The 18,935-nt window shown below is 43.4% G+C and overlaps 2 protein-coding genes across 3 annotated transcripts in view; one reads left to right on the forward strand and one right to left on the reverse strand.

Moving 5' to 3' along the window:
• LOC106573646 (SNF-related serine/threonine-protein kinase) overlaps positions 1–6,925 on the forward strand; it is a 58,582-nt gene extending 51,657 nt beyond the window's left edge. The window contains exons 4-6 of the mRNA XM_014148885.3: positions 1,012–1,224; positions 1,430–1,567; positions 2,060–6,925. Coding sequence (XP_014004360.1) covers positions 1,012–1,224; positions 1,430–1,567; positions 2,060–3,281 — 1,573 coding nt within the window. The 3' untranslated portion in view covers positions 3,282–6,925. The remainder of the gene's footprint in view (positions 1–1,011; positions 1,225–1,429; positions 1,568–2,059) is intronic.
• A 3,146-nt stretch (positions 6,926–10,071) lies between these two features.
• Positions 10,072–18,363, reverse strand: LOC106573645 (anoctamin-10). 2 transcript variants are annotated; one of them, XM_014148883.3, is made up of 13 exons: positions 18,211–18,363; positions 17,217–17,470; positions 16,638–16,811; positions 16,253–16,393; positions 15,822–15,941; positions 15,079–15,729; positions 14,762–14,817; positions 13,879–13,953; positions 13,445–13,609; positions 13,064–13,255; positions 12,704–12,841; positions 11,471–11,587; positions 10,072–11,383 (listed from the first exon to the last, which is right to left on the reverse strand). In XM_014148883.3, exons 2-13 carry the CDS (start codon positions 17,461–17,463, stop codon positions 11,375–11,377), a joined length of 2,085 nt encoding a protein of 694 aa, XP_014004358.1. In that variant the 5' UTR covers positions 17,464–17,470; positions 18,211–18,363; the 3' UTR covers positions 10,072–11,374. The 2 variants fall into 2 exon arrangements, with proteins under 2 accessions (XP_014004358.1, XP_014004357.1); XM_014148882.3 differs by having other exon boundaries at positions 18,018–18,342.
• Between the last annotated feature and the right edge of the window lie 572 nt (positions 18,364–18,935).

The raw sequence follows: 18,935 nt of genomic DNA on the forward strand, positions 1-18,935 counted from the left end.
CCTAACCCTAACCCTAACCCCTAAACCTAACCCTAACCCCTAAACCTAACCCTAACCCCTAAACCTAACCCTAACCCTAACCCCTAAACCTTGCCCTAACCCCTAACCCTAACCCCTAACCCTAACCCCTAAACCTAACCCTTGCCCTAACCCTAACCCTAACTGCCAACCCTAAACATAACCCCTAACCCTAATTCCAACCCTAACCCTAAACCTAACCCCTAAGATCAAAATAACATTTTCCACATCCCCACGAGGGAGAATTTTCCTTCTTTTACTATTCCTGTCGGGACTTTTGGAGATTTACGGTCCCCACGAGGATAAAAGAGCAAGATGACACACACACACACACACACACACACACACACACACACACACACACACACACACACACACACACACACACACACACACACACACACACACACACACACACACACGCCTACCAGTGAGACGGAGGGAGCAGTGGCATCCCCTGGTGGTCATTCACAGGAACTTGTTCCTCTGCACCAGACTAGAGCCAGCTCTCAGCCTCTTACTGCAGCGCATTAAAACAGTCACAATAACAAATAGATTAGTCTGATGCAGACTTTGCACACCTCTCTGCACACACACACACACACACACAGACATATAGAGAGGAATACAAAGTCCCCATCCTGTATCAGAGCCTGCATGGTGATGCACACAGTCAGTCTGTGCCATGCCTCTCAGCAAATGACCTGCCCTGCATGGATGCACCTAAACACTGTCTGATGTCTGCAGGTGCTCATGAATATTGATGATGAAATAGATTGACAGTTTGATCTCATATCACAGATAAATGGGGTTATGTGCTTTGCCTGTCAATAACTGAATCAGTATGCATGAGAAATTCACTCGTGTACCGGTGTTACAAAAAAAGAGACCACAGGGGTATATATAGTATCTGATCTATGGAAGGTGAATTCTCAACTGTGTCTATCTCTCTCTTTCTCTCTGTCTCTGTCTCTCTCCCTTTCTCTCTCCCAGTTTGATCTCCCGTATGCTGCAGAGGGACCCGTCTAGCCGTGCTTCCCTGGAGGAGATCGAGAACCACCCCTGGCTGCAGGGGGTCAACCCCTCCCCCACAGGGCACAGTGCCGCCCCCCTCACCTCCCACCGCAGCCTGTCCCAGGAGGAACACGAGATCATCCTCCAAGCCATGACCAGCGGCAACATCGCTGACCGCGATGCCATCCAACAGTGCGGACTTCCCTATATCTTCCTCTTCTCCCCATATTCTCTTTCTCTCAATCCTCTTCCTTTGTACTCTACCTCAGATCTGAAAGCTTTTAAAGCAAGATAACTTTAGTGATATGCATTTGTGGATGCAGTTCTGAAATGTGGTTGTTTTTAAATATTCTATTCTAAATTTAAACAAAATTGTGTGTCATTGTGTTACACCCAGGGCTCTAGAAGCGGATCAATACAACCACATCACAGCCACATATTACCTGCTGGGGGAGCGCATCCTGAGAGACAAGCAGGAGCAGCCCAGCGAGATCCCCAAAGTCGATAGTTCATGGGCCGAGCCACCACAACTCCAGTAAGACTCAGCATTCGTTTAGTACAGTCAGCCACAATGATTCATAAAGGCACACAGTGCAGTCAGTCAGGTACAATGATTCACAAAGGCACACAGTCAGTCCGTCACAATGATTCATAAAGGCACACAGTGCAGTCAGTCAGGTACAATGATTCACAAAGGCACACAGTGCAGTCAGTCAGTCACAATGATTCACAAAGGCACACAGTGCAGTCAGTCCGTCACAATGATTCATAAAGGCACACAGTGCAGTCAGTCACAATGATTCACAAAGGCACACAGTGCAGTCAGTCCGTCACAATGATTCATAAAGGCACACAGTGCAGTCAGTCAGTCACAATGATTCACAAAGGCACACAGTGCAGTCAGTCCGTCACAATGATTCAATGATTCATAAAGGCACACAGTGCAGTCAGTCAGTCAGTCATAGTAAAAATGCAACTAGCTGATCATGAACTCCACTAATTTCTAATATATCTTTCTCTTCTACAGGAGGCCGCGGTCTGAGCCTCTGGATCTGGAGCAGAGGGGGCTCCATGGCCTGCTGGCTGGCTGTCCCCGCCGAGGCGTGTCTGATGCTGGGGACTTCCTGAGCCACAGGCCCCTGCTGCATCAGCCACAGCCAAGTCACACAGAGAGCCCCTTCCCTGAGTACAGCACAGAGCCCTGCCTGGGGCTCACCCTGCGCCCTTCACCCCCTGATGAACCTCGGCAGGTCAAGAACCTGGGAGCCCTGCAGCTCATCTGTGAAGAGGAAGAGGAGGAGGAAGATGAGGCGGAAGAGACAGGCAAACCACATGTTGGACTTCATAATATTCAAACACTGCCTCATATAATAGGCTTGGTATCAACCACTGTGTCTACAGAACAGTCTAGTCCCATGCTCACAGCTCCAGAGGCTCCACAGAGCCCAGTCAGAGTAGTCCCAGGTCAGGGAGAGGAAACAGGCCTGTTGGCCACCTCAGTGGTGGAGGCACTGGAGACAGAGAGGGAGGAGTGGGACAGGGAGCTGCAGGCCAGGGTTTCTAGCCACAGCAGAGAGATGGAGCCTGACCAGGTGGCAGCCAGACAGGAACAGGAACAGGGTACGATGGAGTCAGGGGAGAAGCCCATGGAGGAAGGAGACATGTCATGTGACCTACTGAGGCTAGGTAGTCATTTGACTTCAGACCAGCCAATTAATGGTAGTTTGATCAGCCCTAAAGCTCACCCTTCATACCTGCCTGGCCTCGGTGGGGTGCAGTGTTGTGGGCAACAGGAAACTCCCAGCCCAGACATCATAGAAGGGGAAGATGCTATTCTTAAAAACAACAACATCACAGAGTCCAAGCCTAAGCTCCTGGTGCAGGGTGGGGGGTCCACCCCAGGCGCCTCACCCCGCGCTCTCCCCCATAACCACTGTGTGGACCAGGGCTCCGACGGCGTGGAGACGACCCGCAAGGTGGGAGGGCCTGGTGGGGAGTCTGAAGGGGACACTCCGGAGGAGCTTCAATTAGAGAGATCCCACAATGCACCACAGGGTCGCCTTGGGCCCAGGGAGATGGGGACAGACCCTACGTTCAGACTGGATCCTGGGAAGGGGAAGAACGTGAACCTGAGAGACCGCCTGCTGCAGTTCCCTCTCTGTGAGAAGGCCCTGTCCTTCAACATCCAGCCCACCTCCAAGGAGAAACTCCTGCCCTTCGCCCAGTACAACTGCTGCCATGTACTGTAGGCAGGGCCACCTGTAGATACCCTATACCTCCCACATTACTCACTCTATCCCCTGCCAAGGGGTAGGAATGGGCATCACTCCAGACACCCTCACACCAGGCCCAGACCCTGTCACTGTTCCATCTACTTCAACACAACACACTGGTGCAGACAGTATGTAGCCTATCTGAACGTCTGAGCTAAACTGAATGATCATACTGTGACCTCAGACACGTTCCAGCCAATTGTAGTTAGACCTGTGTAGCCCCCACCCTGACCTCTTTATACTTATCATCTACTGCTGCTTCCTTTGTGAGACAAAAACTGGACCTCATTGTGCTGCTATGTACTGGACTATAGAAAATGCTTTTTGTGTGGTCTTCTTAGACTATCACTATATACTGTAGCTTTGTATTGATTGCTATTTTATTTGCCCTTGAATCATAGCTTTTCATTTTGTACTAGCTTATCTAGAACTGAGCCCATTTTAGCATATGGTATGTTGTCCCTCTGAGGCCTGCTAGTACAGTGCTATAATTGGAATGTGTAAGATGATGCATAATGTATAGGTGAAAGCTACACTCCAGGCCTCAGGTGCCATGCTACGTTAGCTCAGCTTGCGGCCTGATGGAAGGTGTGATGATGCTCTTGACAGTGTAGCTGGAAGCATGGTATCATTTAATGCTGGGGGTTACTTACGTCAGTGACATTGTTGGTGCACTAATGTGGGTGCATTGTTGGGCAGCGTTGCTCATGGTCACATGATGAAGTAGCCCCGCTTGCGAACTTGAAAACCAGTGTCTGACCTTGGACCAAGGGGGAATTTCCTCTTGGTCTAATGGTCGAAGACGTTGGTTGCTCCCGTGGGAGACCCGGGATGATATCCTGCATGTTACATTGGCGCCCAACGTGAGGCGATCTCTCGTGGGGGAGGAGGTCAAAGGGGGGTGAATGTAGTGGACTTGTCGGGCTTGGTTGCTCACAGTCACGTGATGAGGTAGCCCTGCCTGCAAACTTCCAAATCAGGGTCTGCGTTAGGACCCGTGGCATTCCATGGTTCATATCACGTGTGTTACAGTAGCAAGACTTGGGATCTAAACTGACGGTAAGAGCAACACGCAGGGAGAGAAACATTTTTGGACAGAGTTTCATAATGGAGACTTAAAAAATATATATATGATATGGTATCAACTAAGTAAATGCAGGTCTTCCAGATTGTTTATGTATATGTACTTTATCATTATTCTTACAAATGCTATTGAACTCTTTTATCATAATGTTTTGGGGTTTTTTGTCGTAGAAGAGAGGTGTGTGATTATAACTATTGTTTTGTGTTCTAAGTGTGACAGAATTAATCAGGAGTGATCATGAGTCTCATGATTGCCCATACGAAGAAAAAAATACATTTAAAATATATGTTTTGATAAATTATTTAGGATACATGTGAAATTTTTTAAATTGGCCAAATAATGTATTTTTATTTATTCAATACATTTTAAATACATTCCAACATAAATTACAGAATATATTTAAAATGTTTATATCAATGTGTATAAAATGTATATCACAATATATGTTAAAGTCATCAGACAATGTATTTAAAGTATTTCAAAATGCATTCTGAAATACATTAAAGTTGTGTTTTAGAATATATTTTGACATTTATTTGGAAGTGTTTTGTTAAATATATTCCAACATGCATTTAAATGTATTTGTAAGAAATATATTTTTTTATTAAAATGTATGGCAAACATAAAAAAAGCCTAATCATATTGTAACAAAATGGTGACTGTCTTAACAATGAAGCTTTAGTAGGCTCTTTGGTCTCTCATGCACTTATATGAGTCTCATTAAGACTGCAGAACTGTCAGTCTACAATCTTAACCTTTAAGCACAGAACACAACATAACACATTAAGTGCCATGTCAGTTTGTCACGAGAGGCCAAAAAGCACTAAGACTAAGCCACACCTCCAAGTCTTCTAATAGGCTGCCACCATTACACAGTCTATTTTGTCAAAATGCATTTATTGTACTTGACACATACCAAAAGCACTAACATGCATATAAATGCATTTAAATGACTACAAAAATACCTACAAACATGATACATTATCGGTCAGTGAATGTGCATATGACAAATAAACAAACAAACTTGATGAGAGCATTGCAACAATGTCCTACAGGCAGAATTTAACGTGTGCTGGGTCGTTCCATGAAAATAGTGCCTTTTTGCGTCCCTTGTATATGTTAATAAGTAGAAATTATGCACCACTATTGAATTGTAAAAGCCTGTTATATGAAATTAAGTGCCATTGATATAGACCACAAGGATAATTCAATAAATCTGATTTTCAATATGAATAAAGCTTCCAATCCCCCTGTCACAAGGGGATTTATGGCTGATTTAACTAGTAGTTACCAGTTGGAGGGCCATTCAAGTGGATTTTTCCCAGATTTGGTAAATTCCCAATAGGTTACGAACGCACCATAACACCACTAACCATCCTCTGTAGAGCCGCTATGATACCACTCATTGGAAGCACAAGACCTATACCTACACTTTGACATATTGTGGAGAGTTGTATGATGTATGGTTTTTGTTTGAATTGATAAAACATTTTATAATAATAAAAACAGCCTAGTGCCCAATGTTTTTATTATTTAATTAAGCTGAAGAGTGGCACTTACTAATAGTCTGTTTGTTTTTTTATGGGGAAAACATATTTTTTATGAAGTTGAACATGTGCTCTTTATGACAGAATGTAATAATTAGGTGAAATCAAATGTTTTTTTGTACTCACCATCACAATTTAAATTATATCACTGCCAAAGTTTTGGCTTGGTGGCCCAACATTATTCTCCGTTGATCAATACAAAATAGAAGTTTAAGAAGCCCAATTAGGAACCACTTTGACACCCTGTAGACTAGATGTCATAGCCATGCATCTCTGGAATACTGTCAGGCATTACATGCATTTTAGTGAAGATGCAAATGTAGCTACATGTATTTGAAATACATTTTACTTTACGTTAAATATATTGAAATGTTTTTTTTTTCGTATGGGTGAGGATACCTGTAAAATGTTGTTGGATTTGCCTTGTGATTTGTGTATACATTTTGTTTGTCTAGTGTTTTCTACTGTAAGAGATACAGCTTGATCAAATCAGAAATCCTACTCTAGTCTAGATGGGAACTAGCTATTATGCAAGGAACAAATGTTATTGGAGAGTGTTACAGTACGAGTGTCTTCAGAAAGCTGTGTTCTTTCCCATCAGTGGAATGCCCGTAGGAACCATGGAACAGTGGTACACGGAAATCCCATGCTACTGAATGAGAGCAGAATGAATGGCGTAGTCTCAGCCCCCTCGTTGTGGAAGAGAAGAGTGTAGTGATGGACACAGAGCACTAACCTCAGCTGGCACATATAGGATATGAACACTCCAACTCCACCTCCCCTGTCTTCTTTCCTCTTCTGTCATTGGACGGGGGTGGGCCTCGGATTCCACCAACCGGCTGTCTGGTCCTCCTCCACACCTGGCCTGGAGTCAGCTGACTGAGGTGTGTCCATCTGTCTGTCGGCCCATTGACCCTGATTTAAACTATGACTATGTCTCGATGACATTCATTTATTTTTTAATTTTTTTATTAAAGTGGATTAAACCAGTCACGGTGTTGTGATGTGGTGATTTAAGGGTTACAGTTGAAGTCGGAAGTTCACATACACTTAGGTTGGAGTCATTAAAACTCGTTTTTCAACCACTCCACAAATTTCTTGTTAACAAACTATAGTTTTGGCAAGTCGGTAAGGACATCTACTTTGTGCATGACACAAGTCATTTTTCCAACAATTGTTTACAGACAGATTATTTCACTTATAATTTACTGTATCACAATTCCAGTGGGTCAGAAATGTACATACACTAAGTTGACTGTGCCTTTAAATAGCTTGGAAATTTCCAGAAAATAATGTCATGGCTTTAGAAGCTTCTGTTAGGCTAATTGACATAATTTGAGTCAGTTGGAGGTGTACCTGTGGATGAATTTCAAGGCCAACCTTCAAACTCAGTGCCTCTTTGCTTGACATCATGGGAAAATCAAAAGAAATCAGCCAAGACCTCAGAATTTTTTTTTTAGACCTCCACAAGTCTGGTTCATTCTTGGGAGCAATTTCCAAACGCCTGAAGATACCTCGTTCATCTGTACAAACAATAGTATGCAAGTATAAACACCATGGGACCACGCAGCCGTCATACCGCTCAGGAAGGCGACGCGTTCTGTCTCCTAGAGATGAACGTACTTTGGTGCGAAAAGTGCAAATCAATCCCAGAACAACAGCAAAGGACCTTGTGAAGATGCTGGAGGAAACAGGTACAAAAGTATCTATATCCACAGTAAAAATGAGTCCTATATCGACATAACCTGAAAGGCCGCTCAGCAAGGAAGAAGCCACTGTTCCAAAACCGGCATTAAAAAAAGAACAGACTACGGTTTGCAACTGCACATGGGGATAAAGATCGTACTTTTTGGAGAAATGTCCTCTGGTCTGATGAAACAAAAATAGAGCTGTTTGGCCATAATGACCATCGTTATGTTTGAAGGAAAAAGGGGGAGGCTTGCAAGCCGAAGAACACCATCTCAACCGTGAAGCACGGGGGTGGCAGCATCATGTTGTGGGGGTGCTTTGCTGCTGCAAGGGGGACTGGTGCACTTCACAAAATAGATGGCATCATGAGGTAGGAAAATTATGTGGCTATATTAAAGCAACATCTCAAGACATCAGTCAGGAAGTTAAAGCTTGGTTGCAAATGGGTCTTCCAAATGGACAATGACCCCAAGCATACTTCCAAAGTTGTCGCAAAATGACCACAAAGTCAAGGTATTGGAGTGGCCATCACAAAGCCCTGACCTCAATCCTATAGAAAATTTGTGGGCAGAACCGAAAAAGTGTGTGCGAGCAAGGAGGCCTTCAAACCTGACTCAGTTACACCAGCTCTGTCAGGAGGAATGGGCCAAAATTCACCCAACATATTGTGGGAAGCTTGAAAGAAATAAAATAAATCATTTTCTCTACTATTATTCTGTCATTTCACAATCTTAAAATAAAGTGGTGATCCTAACTGACCTAAGACAAGGAATTTCTACAAGGACTAAATGTCAGGAATTGTGAAAAACCGAGTTTAAATGTATTTGGCTAAGGTGTATGTAAACTTCCGACTTCAAATGTATGTGCTGTAGAGATTATCAACCAAGAATTATTCCTCTGAAGCGGTCATGGTTTTCATTTTTAGCCAGTCAAATTATAAAAATACATCAAAAGGAATTTCAGTACCTTTTTGGATGATTAAGTATGTTTAGTTTATTTAGTCAAACACAACCATCAACCCAGCTGTTACCATTCATCCAACACTGCATCTGTTCTGAAATCTTCCTTTTTAAAAGATACAGATAATGCACATGTAATACATAACATATACCAACATCAAGCTCATCATCAATCCATATGTTTAAATATAGTCATCTTCAAATAAAAGTACACAGATATGTGATATCAAGTGCTTTCAGTGGTGTTGCAATGTGCCTGAAGCGTATAACATAACACACATAATGTGAAAGTACACACTTAGAAAAAAGAGTTCAAAAAGGGTTCTTTGGAAGTCCCCATAGAAGAACCCTTTTTGGTTCCAGGTAGAACCCAAAAGGTTTCTACATGGAACCAAAAATAGTTATTCAAAGGGTTCTCCTATGGGGCAGCCGAAGATACCTTTTAGGCTAGATAGCACCTTTCTTCCTAAAAGTGTACGTGGAACACACTGTCGGGAACAAATGTACAAAATTATATGCATATTTGCACTTGTGTGATTATACAGCAAATGAAATACTTGCACAGTATGTTCCACACACACAATAAAGTCCAAAGCTACCCAATATTTCAAGAAGTCTCAAACACACTTATGCTGAAGCTGCATTAACACAATGTACAAAAGCTCTTAGCTCTTGCGCTTCGGCTTTCCTTCATCATCAGTGCCTCGCCTCTCACTCTAGTACAGGGATGTCAAATATATGGCCCACGGAATGGATCCGGCCTGCGAAAGGTTCCTATCCGGCCCGCGGGTGGTTTAAGTAAAAAAAAAAAATGTAAAAAAAAAAATGTTTTAAAAAAAATATATATATATATATATATATATATATATATAGCGAGAGAGAAATAGATAGATAGATATTCGGCGCATGCAAATTTTTTTTGGGGGGGGGGTTGACATATACAGTGCATTCGGAAAGTAGTCAGACCCCTTGACTTTTTCCACATTTTGTTACGTTACAGCCTTATTCTAAAATGTATTAAATTACATGTTATCCTCATAAATCTACAGACAATATCCCATAATGACAAAGCAAAAACAGGTTTTTAGAAATTGAGCTCAGGTGCATCCTGTTTCCATTGATCATCCGTGAGAGGTTTCTAGAACTTGATCGGTGTCCGACGCTCCCCATTAAGCTGACAGAGCTTGAGAGGATCTGCAGAGAAGAATGGGAGAAACTCCCCAAATAAAGGTGTGCCAAGCTTTTAGCGTCATACCCAAGAAGACTCGAGACTGTAATCGCTGCCAAAGGTGCTTCAACAGAGTACTGAGGTAAGAGTCTGAATACTTTTTTTATAAATGTGCAAAAATGTCTAAAAACCTGCTTTTGCTTTGTCATTATGGGGTAATGTGTGTAGGTTGATGAGGAAAAAAATATGTAATCCATTTTATAATAAGGCTGTAACGTAACAAATATATTATATATATATATATATATATATAATATATATATATATATATATACACACACAGTACCAGTCAAAAGTTTGGACACACATACTCATTCAAGGGTTTTTCTTTATTTTTACTATTTTCTACAATGTAGAAAAAAGTTAAAATATATAGATGTGTCCAAACTTTTGACTGGTACTGTATATATATTATTAAAAAAAATATTATTATATATTTTTTAGGGGGAATCAAACTCATTATACTTTAAAATGACTAAAACAACATTAAAACTGTGTAGAAATGCTAATGGGCCTACATTCTTACAGTTTCTTGAGTGTGTCCAGCTTCCTAAAAATCACCGATATGAAAGCTAAACAGACAAGGAGTATCAACATTTTCAAAAACAATGGAGAAGTATTTTTTGCACTTTTTGACAGTGAGGAAATATAGCACATTTTCAGTGCAGCTCTCCGGACCTCGTTGAAGACCGAATGGCCCCCGGGGCAAAATTAGTTTGACTCTCCTGCTATCTCCCATGACATGAGAGACTTCTCTAGTTATGACTAGAGCGGTCCTCCAGGGGGAGATACTGAGACTGACAGAACTTCTCAGGGCAGACTCTGGCTGGCTCCAGGATTTAGGTTTAGAGGTCAGACAGACATCTCTTTGGATCCTCCTCTCCGTCATCGACATGGCAGCTGATTCTAATGAGCCCCCAGGTCCAGACCAACATTTGAAGGGCAACAGGAGATTATGGACTTCCCCTCAGGGGTTCCCAGTGGTGTAAAGTACTTAAGTAAACATACTTTTAAGTACTACTTAAGTAGTTTTTTGGGGTCTCTGTACTTCACCATTCATATTTTTGACTACTTTTACTCCACTACATTCCTAAAGAAAATAATGTACTGACACACAAAAGTACTCGTTACAATTAGAATGCTCAAGCAGAATCATGGCACCTATCAATATAACACTTTGTCAGCCCTACTGCCTATGATCTGGCGGACTCACAAAACACAACTACTGTGTTTGTAAATTATGTCTGAGTGTTGGAGTGTGCCACTTTCTGTCCGTAATTCAAAATAATACGAAAATAGTGCCGGCTAGTTTGCTTAATATAAGGAATTTGATGTACAGCATTTACTTTTACTTTGTACTTTTACTCAAGTATGACAATGTAGTACTTTTTCCACCACTGTAATTAAGTACATTTAAAACCAGTTACTTTTAGACTTTTACTCAAGTAGTATTTTACTGGGTAACTTTCACTTTTACTTGAGCCATTTTCTGTTAAGGTATCTTTACTTTTACGCTAGTATGACAATTGAGTACTTTTCCACCACTGGGGGTTCCACAACCTTTATAGCTTCTGTAAAGTCAAAGGGACATGTTTGATTGTCAGACACTTGATTGTTACAGTAAGGTCAGGGCTTTTCTATAATGATTATTCTCTCACCTGCTGCCCAAGAGCTTGCATGGAGTGAAACTCAATCTGTTCCCTCTTGATTCTGACCCAGTCTGGTTCGTCTGGGATCATAAAAGCAAGAATCATCTTGACCAGGATCAGGACATGCTGACAAACAAACAAACAAACAAACACACATATACACTAAGAATTAGTATACATGAAGAACACCTCCACCCTAGTCACAGACGGTTCTCTCTGCTACTGCACGGAAAGCGGTACCTTAGTGCCAAGTCTAGGTCCAAGAGGCTCCTAAATTGCTTCTAGCCCCAAGCCATAAGACTCCTGCACAGCTAATCAAATGGCTACCCAGACTATTTGCATTACTACCCCCCCCCCCCCGGTATGCTGCAGCTATACTCTGTTATTATCTTTGCATAGTCACTTTAATAACTCTACCTACATGTACATATTACCTCAATTACCTTGACACCGGTGCCACCGCACATTGACTCTGTACCAGTACCCCCTGTATATAGCCTCACTATTGTTATTTACTGCTGCTCTTTTAATTATTTGTTATTCTTATCCCTTACTTTTTATTTGGTATTTTCTTAAAACTGAATTGTTGGTTAAGGACTTGTAAGTAAGCATTTCACTGTAAGGTCTTCTCCTGTTGTGTTTGGCGCATGTAACAAATAACATTTAATTTGATTTGACCAGGTGAATCGAGGTGAATGCTATGGTCCCTAATTGACCTCACTTGTTAAATCCACTTAGATGTAGATGAAGGGGAAGACACAGAATAAAGAAGGATTTTTAAGCCTTCAGACAACTGAGACATTGATTGTGTATGTATGCCTTTCAGAGGGTGAATGGGCAAGACAAAAAATGTAAGTACCTTTGAACGGGGTATGTTAGTAGGTGGCAGGCGCATCGGTTTGTGTCAAAAACTACAACACTGCTGGGTTTTTCACACTCAACAGTTTCCCGTGTGTATCAAGAATGGTCCACCACCCAAAGGACATCCAGCCAACTTGACACAACTGTGGGAAACATTGGAGTCAACATGGGCCAGCATCCCTGCGGAACACTTTCAGCACCTTGTGGAGTCCATGCCCAGATTAATTGAGGCTGTTCTTGAGAGCAAGATGTTCCTAATGTTTTTTATACTCAGTGTACATACAGCATATGTCAGTTGGGCAGATAATGACATAGTAATATGCTATGAATAAGACAACTGTTATGAGCAAGATACTGAACTGTACTATAATCATACTGTACCTCGACCAGGATGGCGAAGAGTATGATGTTTCTGCCGCTAATCCCTCCCTCCAGACAGAACTCCCGGACCCGAGGAGACAGTAGCAACAGCCAGCAGTTAGACATGACTGAAACAAACCCCAGAACCTCAAACGCTGTCTGAAATATACAAAGGCATACATAAATATAGTTACAGGCACATACAAGGACAGGAGCAAAGACAGACACATGTGTACAGCGACATGGATAGGCACTGATTTGAAAATTACATTAACCACATGTATTTATTCACCAGATTTAGCTACATGGCTAATTTCCATCTGCAGTAAAATGCGCTCTCTGTTCACATTTTCACATTCCCTCTCTTAAAAACTACCTGACCTGCCACACTCCTATGTTGGACACAGGGGCTGAGAAGGGTTTACGGAACAGTTTACAGATCTTGTATGCGTCTGCTCTGATCTCTGTGACGTTGTTGAGGAGCAGGAGGACGGCGGTGAGCGGGTACACACAGGAGAACAGACTCAAATACCCAAACTGCACCAGCAACTCAATGTACTCAGCAAATAGGCCCTGAAACATAGTGACAGATGCGATAAATTACACACCAAAACATAACATTTAGTCACATACAGTACAAATGCAAATACACCCAACTTTAATTCAACCCCCTGCGGCACAGATACAAAGAAAGTCAGACGAGCACAATGAAGAGAAACAGAGGAAAACATTCAAACACAAAAACATTTTACATGGACTTACTGGAAAAGGGGGCAGGCTTCTCTGGGCTCTGAGTTTGTCCACATCTGGGTCATCCTCCTGCTGCTTCTTCTGAGGACCACTGAAGAAGCGGTCCACTATGAACGGCACCACCACCTCTGTACACTGGTTCACCAGTTGGGTCACGATTAGCAGAGACGCAAGCCTCTGTGTACACAGACAGATGGTAAACACACACAAAGATACCTGCTGTATACAAACGCACTCGCGCACGCACCCACACCCACGCACCCCCACCCACACTGTGATCAATTACTTTAGGTGCAGTACATACTGCACACAGAGAGAACATGATGTGTTCTGTTGCACAGCTCAAGAAAACATGTATTTACATTAGCTATTTTTACTGTTACATTGTATATCATTTCCTCTGGCCAGTCATAAACAAACAGTGCTGCCCAGCTAAAATCTCTTACCTTCCTTAGAAGTGGAAGGTCTTGTTTGTAGAAGGCAATGTGAAATAGCACAGCAAAATAGTTGAAGAAAGTGAACTGAAAAAGAGACATTTTGCAGTTTCAAAGCTAATTTCCAGCAATGCTACACATTTTGCCATGGGGCTGAGAACATTTTATAGTTTTAAAGCTGGTTTCCTGCAATTCTACATATTTTGCCATAGGGCTGAGAAAACATTTAACAGTTTTAAAGCACATTTTCTGCAATTCTACACATTTTTCCATGGGGCTGAGAGAACATTTCAGAGTTTTAAAGCTAGTTTTCTGCAATTGTACACATTTTTGCCATGGCTTATGCCATGTTCTTTTGCTATCTGGGGGACTCAAATATAACAAAATCAATGGGGGCCCCATGACAACGTTTTTATTTTGGCGATTGTTAGTTCCCAGAGGTGATCTAATTTTTAAATAAATTGCTCCATTATATTTTCTACATACTTTATATCTAGTTTATATCTAGTATATCTAGTCATTTAAGTTCACACTGAAAACATTTTACTGAAAATGATTTGGGATGGTAAAATAGCACACCGCCGCTGCTAAATGCATATATGGGAAACACTGAATACATATCCTGTTTACTGTATCTGATTTGCATCTCACTAAGGAATGGCTCCCACATCTGCTTATACATACACAGATGATACTATCTGCACACTACACCTACCTGTATCAGAATACATTTAGCTCTGCACCAGGGACTATTGCAACAGATTTAGATATTCTGTAGGAACAGAGAGAGAGAGGACCAGAGGGATAGGAGAAGGAGGAGGAGCTGGAGGAGGAGAAGGAGGAAGAGGAAGGAGAGGAATAAACTGACAGATGGGGAAGGACGAGTGGGACTGACCAGGAGGACTTTGGTGGTATGATGGTTCTGGAAGGAGGACTCCTCTCTGTGGTTTTCTACAAGAAGAAAATAAACAGATTTTCAGGTGTTACAGACAAACAATCTGTGACACCTTGTATCCAATTGCATTCTGTATGATTCTATTAGCCTATGCCCTTCGGTGAACTTTGCTCTGTTTTCACAAACATTTTACCCCCTACCACAATTATTTATCAACATCAAACTTATTGTCTCTCTCCCTCTTCTCAATCTGCTTCTTTTTCACCTCCTCCCTATCTAACCCATCTCCCTCTCCATCACCCAGTGCCCTTTCTCACCCCACTCAGTGAGTTGCATGGCCACAGTGCGGTACACATTCCCCAGCATGTTGGTGTAGACGATGTGAGCCACAGAGGGCAGGTAGAGCAGAGCTCCAGAGAACAGGGAGCCGCTGTCCTGATGGAAGCCCTGTGCCAGTGCCTCTCCGTGGTAGAACCCTGTCATACCCAGCACCACCATCCCCAGGAAGAACCCCACCAGGGGCACAGACACCAGGCCTACACGCAGCTGCCTCTGCCACTCCGGGAACAGGGGCTCCAGCCGCCCGGTCACAGGGTTGATCCCCAGGGTGCCGTGGAAACCAGGGCGGGGCTCAGCGAAGCGCTCGGCCAGGTGCAGCAAGCCCCAGCGGTGGGAGAGGGAGGAGCTGCGTCGCTTCCAGAACTCCAAGACCAGCGTGGACCACAACATGCTGAACACGGCCTGTACCATGTGACCGCTGACCGAGGGGCTGTCGTCCACCTCTACCACCCCCTCAACCACCCCCTCCCCAACGTGCTCCTTCACAACCCCAGCTCCTGATCCACCTCCAGGCAACAGAAAGGACAGCACCAGGCCTAGGATAGCAGGGGGCACCAGGGCCCAGGTGTAGAAGTCCAGAAAGCTGAAGTAAAACCCCATGGTGCCTCCGAAGTAGGCTTGGATAGAGTCTGCATAAAGGACAGAGAGACCATTAGTAGGATAAAGGAATACAAGTTTGTGTACGTGTGTCTATGTTTATATTTATGTTGTTGTTGTTTACCAAGAGGCTGTCCCCATATCTGCTTCCCAGAGTACCAGTTTCTGCACAGGTCTGTCAGTCTCTGCTTGTCATGCAGAGGGAAGATGTCCTTTATCACTCCCGCCTTCTCTAGCTTCTGACCTACAATATAGAGACAGGAGGGCTGGGCTAGAAGCTCGGCAGTAATGCATTACACTGTTAACGCTATCCAGCATATGTAAGGGACAGTGTGTTGTAGTTCTCAGAGACAGATCTCAGAGCAGTAAGAGAGGACAGGAGAGAGCACAGAAATGATCAACCAGAGGTGGTGCTCTGCTCTGCTGCAGAGCAGCTTAGCTAAGCAAAATAATGACAAAGAGAACAGAAAATGCTGAGGTAAACAGAATATCTAATACACAAGGACACGGATAAACGCACGCACGCACACACACACCCACACAGTAGAGACTCACATATGTTCTCCCTGGCCTTCAGGACCCCCTGAGACTCAGGGACTCCAGGGATTTTCTGCCCCTTCTGGGCCCTTAGAAAGTCCAGCTCATACTTGACTATGTACTGACGCTCCGCTAGCGTCAGGAACTCCTGCATGTCATCTGGTAACACAGAGGACAGGCGTCAATCAAGACTGTCATATATATTACATTTCAGATTTGATTTGATCTTTATTACTACAGTTTATTTCCACAGTGAATGTGTTGATTGTATTCCTACAGAAGATGTATTGGGTGCTGAAGATCTACACAACAAGTTGAATTTCAACTTGCCTAGTCGTGTTAGTAACTGCTATTACCGTAACTATCCCTCTACTCTTTCCCTGCCGATTACCAACATTCTTACCAACATCGCTGAAGTTGTCTCTGTCATTGTAGGAGAAAGCAACCATGTCTCCATTGTGGTATTTCTTACACAGACCCAGGTCCTCTGTGGCTCTGAGGAGGGTGCAGCGAGGAGCAGATACCACAATCACATCCCCACACTCATCCTCTCCAGGGTGGGCCAGCAACGCTGCGCCTAGTCCAGGGAGGAAGACAGGGGTTCAACCATATTCTCCTTGCCTCTACTGCAGTGTTCTTTGAGGGTGTTGTCCTACAATCTTCAGTTTCAGCCCGGTAATGACTGACACCTGATTCAGCTAATAAACTTAGATACCTGCACACTGATGAATGCTCCCGCAGTTGTATTGTGCAACATTTTGACTCAAAGGTCTTCGTCAGGCTTAACCGACGTTAATAAAGCAGTCACTGGATGTACGTGCACTACTTTGTAACAAGAGACTCAACTAATAAACTAATCATGAAGCCCAGGTGAATCTGCTGAATCAGATTGGGTTAATACTCAATAGTACTGAGCTGGAACAAAACACAAAGATTTAAGACGTCTGATCTGCTGCTGACCCTATCTGACCTGACCTCTCACCTCCGTCTCTCTCGGACACCTCGATCAGGGAGATGAGCCACCTCTTGGTGACGGGCTGGATGTTGTCTGACAGCTGGATGAGGACCAGGGGCTCCACCTGCTCAGACACACAGCAGGGACAGCTGACCTGCGTCCAGGAGCCCTGGTTCAGGACCTTCGTCTGTGTTTGGACGGAGCCTTCATCTTCATTACCCAGCAATGCCGTTGTCTCCCTGTGGCCTTCACCTTTATCACCTAGTGATGTCATCGTATCCCTGTAGAGAGGCAGTGTGTTACCTGGTTCATCATCTGTAATATATTTATACACCCTGTAATCCACACATTTACATGGAGAGTTCAAATGGCCATAGAAGGTTGCGGCTGTAGGTTAGAGAGCAGGCCAATTTGCATGTGATGCTGAGAGGACAGGGTAGCAGTAAAACATAGAGAGGAATGACCAGATGGCAGAGATCTGAAGTTGTGAACACTGAGGCAACATAGGAGGGCAGCAGTAGCCAGAGATAGACGTTATCAACAGAAACAAGGGGCCAGGCCGGCTGGAGTACATCGTCTTCTTTGTGCTTGGCTCTAAGTGCTTCACCTCACTGTCTCTTTAATTATGTTGTGCGTCAAGAAGGAACCGCAGAGAGCAACAGCAGTGTGGTAGCAGCATCTGAGCAGATAAGTAACTTCCTATGGACTCTGCCTCTGAAAACAGAGATATAACGTGTAACATCAAGGCCGAGAGGAAGAAAGTGAAAGCTAGATAGAGGAGGGAGGGAGGTAAAGACTAATGAGAGTGTATGAAGGAGTGTACGGTACCTGACAGGGCGCTGAGGTATAGGTCAATAGGCGTATGTGGATAGCTGGCCCACACCCCCTCCAGTGTGATGTTTGAACACACACAATCGCACAGACAACACACACACCAACATATACACACAGTTGTCCTGAAATAAAGATGGGGCCTGGTCAGGGGTCCTGAACACAGACCTAAACACACACACACACTTACACACTACGGATCTGTCCTTGCAGATGGTTGATTCAGAGTTGAGTTGCAGGACAGGAATGCAGGGAAACTTCTCCTTCCCTTTAGGGTGTGGAGCTCTGCTCGCTGCGTTTATTTTTCCTCCCTGACAGGCACCTCCCATCTCTGCCTGCCTTTGTCTGTCTGCCGCCCTGGGTCCTACTGTCCCACATAGCTCTGACTCACAGACCATAGCCGCCACAGTACTGAACTACTCACATACAGCAGGCTGCATATGCAGTGGGGTCTGAAATTATTGACACAATTGATAAAGATTAGCAAAAATAACTGTATAAAATAAATAATTCAAATACAATATTATATTGTATGCACTCCAAAATTGGGAAATTCTATTATTTTATACTAATACAACTGCTCAGAGAAAGAGATTTTGTTTAGCAAGTAATACATTCTCAGATACAGAGCAGAACTCATGGTTCCTTCAATGATGGCAAGTCACCCAAATCCTGAGGTAGCAAAGCATCCCCAAACCACCACACTACCACCACTATGCTTGACCGTTGGTATGAGGTTCTTACTGTGGTATCCAGTGTTTGGTTTTCACCAAACATAACGTGAGCAGTGTTGTCCAAAACGTCAACTCAAGTTTGCCAAAAAGCACCTGGAAGCACCTGGATGATCGTCAAGACTCCTGGAAAAATGTTCTATGGACAGATTAGTCAAAAGTGGAACTTTTTGGATGACATGGG

The sequence above is a fragment of the Salmo salar genome, chromosome 16, assembly GCF_965601325.2.
Source record: "Salmo salar chromosome 16, fSalSal1, whole genome shotgun sequence".
Lineage (NCBI taxonomy): Eukaryota > Metazoa > Chordata > Actinopteri > Salmoniformes > Salmonidae > Salmo > Salmo salar.

Bases quoted from the DNA above. Each gene is read 5' to 3' on its own strand.
- LOC106573645 (XM_014148883.3), bottom strand. From the start codon at position 17,463: ATGACATCACTAGGTGATAAAGGTGAAGGCCACAGGGAGACAACGGCA. The intron at 16,394-16,637 runs GTAAGAATGTTG...CTGTGTTACCAG, and splicing joins AGACAACTTCAGCGATGTTG to ATGACATGCAGGAGTTCCTG. The intron at 13,610-13,878 runs GTAAGAGATTTT...CTGTGTACACAG, and splicing joins ACCTTCCACTTCTAAGGAAG to AGGCTTGCGTCTCTGCTAAT.